Source organism: Protobothrops mucrosquamatus, unplaced genomic scaffold, assembly GCF_001527695.2.
Source record: "Protobothrops mucrosquamatus isolate PMUCROS unplaced genomic scaffold, P.Mucros_1.0 scaffold12592, whole genome shotgun sequence".
Taxonomy (NCBI): Eukaryota; Metazoa; Chordata; class Lepidosauria; order Squamata; family Viperidae; genus Protobothrops; species Protobothrops mucrosquamatus.
The window spans coordinates 8,211-15,186 of NW_015398368.1; the positions used below are offsets into that span (position 1 = coordinate 8,211).

Genomic DNA, 6,976 nt, shown 5'->3' on the forward strand with positions numbered 1-6,976 from the left:
TTTGAGCATGGGAAGATAAATACCGGCAATTCTTAATTTACGGCCATTTGTTTAACAACTGTTTGAAGTTATGATGCCCTGAAAAAAGTGCCTTATGATCAGCCATCACATTTAGAACCAATGCAGTATCCCCACAGTCACATTATCAAAATCTGGTGTTTGGCAACCAGCATGTGTACAGGTAGTTCTCATCTTACGACCACAATTAAGCCCAAAATTTATCTTGTTAAATTTGTTAAGTGAGTTTTGCCCCATTTAACTCGGTTTAGTAACATGGTTGTTAAGTGAATCTGGCTTCCCCATTGATTTTGCTTGTCAGAAGGGGAGGACATGACTCTGGGACACTGCAGCTGTCATAAATGTGAGTCAGTTGTCAAGCATCTGAATGTAAATCACATGATCCTGGGGATACTACAACGGTCATAAGTGTGAAAAATGGTCATAAGTTAATTTTTAGTCTCACTATAATTTCAAATGGTCACTAAACAAACTGTTGTAAGTCGAGGACTATCTGCATTTACAACAGTTGCAACACCCCAGTGTCATATGATCACAATTTGTGGTCTTCTCAGGGGGCTCCCAATAAGTCAATGGAGGAAGCTGGAGTTGCTTGTTATTTCAAATATTGTTCTAAATCCTCATCAGTCATTGCTAGCTCTGATCCCATCAATCTGAAGAAAGCTGAAGTTCTGTTGGAAAATATATCAGTGCTCCATTTGTACACAGCAATATTGTTGTTGTCAAAGAGTTGAAAAGTGTGGAATACTACTTTTGTGCATAAGATGATTGCAATGTTTACTGTTACGAAGCTTTGAACACAAAAAGCCCCCCAGGAAATAGAAATTGTGAACAGTTTGATCATAACTGTGCTTTTTAAAAATGGATTTTAAATTTAATATATTTATATATATGTGTGTGTATATATTTGCAGATGATTTCTTGGATGTAATAGACAGAGCAGTCAAAATTGGGGTTCAAAAGGTAACTGTGGCATTAAATGTTTTTCAATGTGTTCCTTTTTATTGTCTGAACTGTCAGTTTTTCCTTGCTGACTTGCTATTGACTCAATTTATGCCCCCCAAAGCATATTAAACTTGGGTGTTGGGAAATTAGCATTTACATGTTTTTCTTCATTTCAGCTCATCATCACGGGTGGAAGTTTGCAAGACAGTAAAGGCGCCTGGCAGCTGGCCCAAACAAATGGTAATTTCTTGCATCATGTACCATCACCTTTAAGTGGGATGCTTGAATTATCCCACACTGTATTTGCTTAAAAGAAAAGTGAAACTTTTCGTGCACCTGTAAATTATGGAAGTTGCTTATCTTACCATGACTGGGAAAACAGTATGTGGAGGATCAGTGGTCACATAATGAAAACAAGTGCTTGACATAGGAGGAGAGTCCGGAGATGGAAACTACAGGTAGCCCTCGACCTACAACCATTCGTTTAGTGACCGTTCAAAGTTAAAATGACACTGAAAAAAAGTGACTTGTGACTGGTTTTCACACTTGCAACCAATGCAGCATCCCCATGATTAAAATTCGGACACTTGGCAACTGGCATGTATTTATGACGGTTGCAATGTTCAGGAATCACGTGATCCCTTTTTGCGACTTTTTGACAAGCAAACTAAACACGGAAGCCAGATTCATTTACAACCATTACAATTACAAAAGTCAACACAGTGCTGGGCTGCATTAACAGAGGGATAGAATCTAGATCACGTGAAGTATTAATACCACTTTACAATGCCTTGGTAAGGCCACACTTGGAATACTGCATCCAGTTTTGGTCACCACGATGTAAAAAAGATGTTGAGAATCTAGAAAGAGTACAGAGAAGAACAACAAAGATGATTAGGGGACTGGAGGCTAAAACATATAAGGAACGGCTGCTGGAATTGGGTATGTTTAGTTTAACGAAGAGAAGGACGAGGGGGGACATGATAGCAGTGTTCCAATATCTCAGGGGCTGCCACAAAGAAGAGGGAATCAAGCTATTCTCCAAGGCGCCTGAAGGCAGGACAAGAAGCAACGGATGGAAACTGACCAAGGAGAGAAGCAACCTAGAACTAAGGAGAAACTTCCTGACAGTTAGAACAATTAACCAGTGGAACAACCTTCCTCCAGAAGCGGTGAATGCTCCAACACTGGAAGTTTTTAAGAAGAGACTGGATAGCCATTTGTCTGAAATGGTATAGGGTTTCGTGCCTGAGCAGGGGGTTGGACTAGATGACCTCCAAGGTCCCTTCCAACTTTATTATTGTTGTTGTTATTATTATTACAACCATATTACTAACTTAACAACTGCAGTGACTCACTTAACAACTGTGGCAAGAAAAGTTGTAAAATGGGGCAAAACTCACTTAATAAATGTCTCATTTAGCAACAAATTGTGGTCATAAGTTGAGGAATATCTGCATATACAGACAGAGCAGGTGATCGTTTTCCCTTTATGTTTTAGTAGAGTCTGCATCACTTATAATATCAACACTTTCATGTGGTCTGATTTCAGAAATGTTTTACAGTACTGTCGGCTGCCATCCCACGCGCTGTGGAGAATTCGATCAGGGCAATCCTGACCGGTACTTAGAGGAGTTGCAAGATTTAGCTGAGAAGAACAAAGGGAAAGTTGTCGCAGTTGGGGAGTGTGGCTTGGGTAGGTATTAACTCCCCGGCTTAAGTATGTTATTTGTTCCTGGCAGTCTTTTGAAAACTTCTTCACTGTCTGTTTTCCCCTTTACAGACTTTGACAGATTAGAATTCTGCCCCAAAGACACCCAGCTCAAGTAAGAAATGTACTTATTGTTTCAAATACATTGTACCCGCCACCCTGTCTTTGTAACCTCTGTGTTGTACTGTTCTATGGGGATTTTCTCAGGGACGTCCATTAGAAGCCGTAAAACATTTTCAGCCTGTTTTAAGCGGAAGGAAAAGTAAAGAGCAGGTCAACCCTTCCACTGTTTATCCTCAGAGTCATAAAAGAGATTCTGTTTCTGAATCCCGTTATCCGTCTCAACAGCATGTGTTAGTGCTTGTAACAGCTGCCAAAATTTTCATTTTGGATCTTCTGTTTCTCATTCGGATAAGACAGAAATGGATGTAAAATTGGACGGCTAGGATGAGGGAACCAGGCCTCAACTTGCATCTCTGTGTGGGATGTGAAAGCCCAAAGGGCAATCTGCACTTCTCCCCAAAGGGGGAAAGTCCACATTGTAGTGCAGATTGCCATTGTGTGTGTGTGTGTGTGTGTGTTTGTCTCTCTCCCTTCCTGGAAGCTGTTGCTACAGGGCAAGATACTACTAGTGAAGAGGGTATCTTTGCTCAGGAATTAGTCAGCTGAGAAAAATTAAATGAAATGAAAAAAATAGTTTTTAGGAACAAAAAAAGTAATGCGAAAGAACATTTTTACTAAACCAGCCCCCCCCCACCTTTTGGGCACCAGGGGCTGGTTCCGTGAAGTTTTTCCGTGGACCAGAAGGGACGTGGTTTCGTGTGCTGCCTGCATCCCACGGATGGGGCTTCGCTTGTTTGCACGGACTGGTTGCTGGCATACCGTGGAACGGTGCCGGTCCACAGACTAGGATTGGGGACACCTGTACTAAACTTTAATGTGAGGAACCTACGATTTGTCTTGCTGGATTTTTTGCTTAGCATTTGGCAAAAGTTGATCAGACGCCACAGTGGTCACAATAAAGGGATGCTCACCATCCCGCTTGTCCTCACATTACAGGTAGTTTTTGACTTAACCACCACAATTCTGACCAGAATTTTCATTGATCTTTTTGCCACGGTTGTTAAGTAAAGCCCTGCAGTTGTTAAGTAAATCAGTCACATGATCAAAACTTGGGCGCCTGGCAACCTGCAATGGTCACAGCATCCTGGAGTCACATAATCCCCATTTGCAATCTTTCCAACCGGCTTCCATCACCTGTGAAGCTTGTAAGTTTGCAAGAACTGATTGTCACTTTTTTCAGTTCTGTTATAACTTTGATGGCTAAATGAAAAGTTGTAAACTGAGGACTACCTGTAGCAGGTTAGCAAGATGTAGAATGTCTTGGTCTACAAATATAGGTACATGTTTAAAATATTTGCCTCTTTGATGGAAGATCACAAAACAGATCTGGAAAGTGAGAGTTTTTCTGCACATCTATGGTATTTTGGAAACTTGCATTAAATCGTGGCATTGCTAAGACCCTTTCACGTTTCAGAGGTAATTTGGCTGTTTTCTTGGGCATTTGGGTCAGGACTATTAGAACTCCTGTCTGGACGAGGGTAACAGACATGATTCCCCACCACCGGTTCTCTAAAATGATTTGAAGTCAATTTATTATTTTGTTTCTGAAATTTTTTTTTAGGGATTCATCGCTTGTCATTTTTATTTTCTTTCAGGTATTTTGAAAAACAGTTTGATCTAGCTGAGCAAACCAAATTGCCAATGTTTTTGCACTGTAGGAATTCGCACCCAGAATTCATAGGTGAGTTTGGTCAGAAAATTAGAAGAATAAATGTGTACTTTTGAGGGAACAAAAGTTCCTGAGATTCTAAAATCAAACTATTTTTTTTTTTTTTGCACAGATATTATGAGACGAAATAGAGAGAGGTGTATTGGGGGAGTGGTAGGTGCAACATTACCCTTTTTGTGATTTAAAGTCTATTGCTATATTTGTATTACAAATAAGTTAGACATTTCTCTTTGTGTTTGCAATTCTTCACCCAAACCTTGTCTTCTAAAAAACTAGTGAAAGAAATAGAAGTTCGCATCTAGCATAGAGTCATGTTTTTCTTTGTTTGTTATGAATTGGGATTTCTGTGATCTGAATCTTTTTATTTTAAATTTGGCAGTGTCCTTCCATGCATTGGGCAAACCTTACACCTTGCTAGTAGTCATGTTTAGAAGTTGAACTAAGAGAGACTGGGGTACCTGCACCTGGTAGGATAGCACAAAAAATGACACAGCTGTGAAAAAGAGTAGCCACGTCATCTTCCTAGGCGGAATTGCTAAATTTTCTCACATTTTTCATGCATGCACAGCTGCCAAATGACATCCAGAAAGAGCAACAAAAATAATTAAAGGGAACTGAGAAAAACGAGGACTGAGTATAGGTAATCCTCAACTTATGACCACTCCCTTAATGACATCCAAAGTTATGACAGACTTCCTCAGGAATACTTACGATCTGAAGTTCCGATAGCTATCCCTTCCCCCCCCACGGTCACATGACTGCATTTCAGGTGATCAGCAACAGGCCCACATTTATGACCATTTGCAGCAACCCCATGTCACACAATCGCCATTTCCACACAAAATCAGCCCATAGCAAACAATTGATTTACTCAAAAGCTATCACAAAAAAGGCCATTAAGATCAGATTGGCTACAGGGGTGACCCGCTTTATGACTTTCACAATGATTGTGATGAGCAGACTCAGTCATGGTGATACGTTGAGGATTACCCCATATTAACAAACATTTACCTTCAGTCTTATGATATATGCTTCTAATTATTTTTATAGGTTCACTCTTTTGATGGCACCAAAGAAGAAGCAGCAGCTCTAATAGATCTTGATCTTTATATAGGGGTTAATGGTTGGTAAGTTATTTTAAACATTAACTCTTCCCTCAAGCATTGATTTTTAGTTTGGTAGGTATTGTGTGTGACTTTTAAAAAAATAAAAAGGCAGATCATTAACCACGTAGTACAGAGATGGGCAACTATGGCAACTTTATGATCTGTGGATTTCAACTCCCAGAATTCCTGAGCCAACTGGCTCAGGAATTCTGGGAGTTGAAGTCTATAGGTCGTAAAGTTGCCCTAGTTGCCCACCCAGATGTAGTTTGTTTTGCCAGGGATATGAAAAATACAAAGACCTTCTTTTTGAAGCTGGAGGCAGGAAACGAGAACAAAAGATGTTTGATTAACTTTCTAAAGAACTTGCAATTATGTTACACTCATAAATAAGAATAAAAATAAATAATAGTCAAAAATATGCAACATTCTAAATCACAATCGCACACACTAGTCTTAGCTTAGAACAGGGGTAGGCAACCTTGGCTCTTTTATGACTCGTGGACTTCAACTCCCAGAATTCCTGAGCTAGCCATGCTGGCTCAGGAATTCTGGGAGTTGAAGTCCGTGAGTCATAAAAAGAGCCAAGGTTGCCTACCCCTGGCTTAGAAGAACCCTTTATCTGTAATTCTCAGATAAGGTATCCAGTCAAGAGCTTGGGAGGTCCTCCGGTTCACTAAAAGATTGGAAATAATTTTGAACACAAAGTTACCTGCTTCTATCGCACACACACACCCTTACAAAACACAGAAAATGAAAAAGGGTGAACAGGATATAAAACTATGTGACATTTAGCTTTAGAGGCCTTAGAACTTCTGTGTAACCAGAGATGCAGCAGAATTCAACTTTTGAGTGGACAGGCTTAAATTTCAGGCATTGCGTTGCTCTCCCAGTTTTTAATTGGGGGGGGAAAATCAGTCTAATGTAAACGGGATTAGAAACACAATATTGGAATATGCTCAATACTGGTTCCAAAAGCAAAAATTATTCACTGAATTTTGGGAGCAGTTTCTTTTTTATGAGCTCCCCAACAATAATAAGTGATATACATTTTCATCTAACGAACATCTAACATTATCTCCAGTTCTCTGAAAACTGAAGCCAACCTAGACACGGTGAAGTCAATTCCCAGTGAAAGGTTAATGATAGAGACAGGTAAGTTACTTTGCTTTCACTAATGTATCATTTTCAAAACTCTTTTTACATCGGAGATATACAGGTGAAACTCGAAAAATTAGAATATCGTGCAAAAGTTCATTTATTTCAGTAATGCAACTTAAAAGGTGAACCTAATATATGAGATAGACTCATTACATGCAAAGCAAGATAGTTCAAGCCGTGATGTGTCATAACTGTGATGATTATGGCTTACAGCTCATGAAAACCCCAAATCCACAATCTCAGAAA

General features: G+C 39.7%; 1 protein-coding gene across 1 annotated transcript; it reads left to right on the plus strand.

The window, feature by feature from the left end:
* Nucleotides 1–909: 909 nt before the first annotated feature.
* Nucleotides 910–6,724, plus strand: LOC107301426 (putative deoxyribonuclease TATDN1; the record flags this gene model as incomplete). The annotated part of the gene is made up of 8 exons (XM_015830653.1): nt 910–981; nt 1,140–1,203; nt 2,516–2,659; nt 2,747–2,789; nt 4,393–4,478; nt 4,579–4,619; nt 5,517–5,593; nt 6,654–6,724. Coding segments are annotated over exons 1-8 (598 nt in total), but the record flags the coding sequence as incomplete, so codon positions are not given.
* Nucleotides 6,725–6,976: the final 252 nt, after the last annotated feature.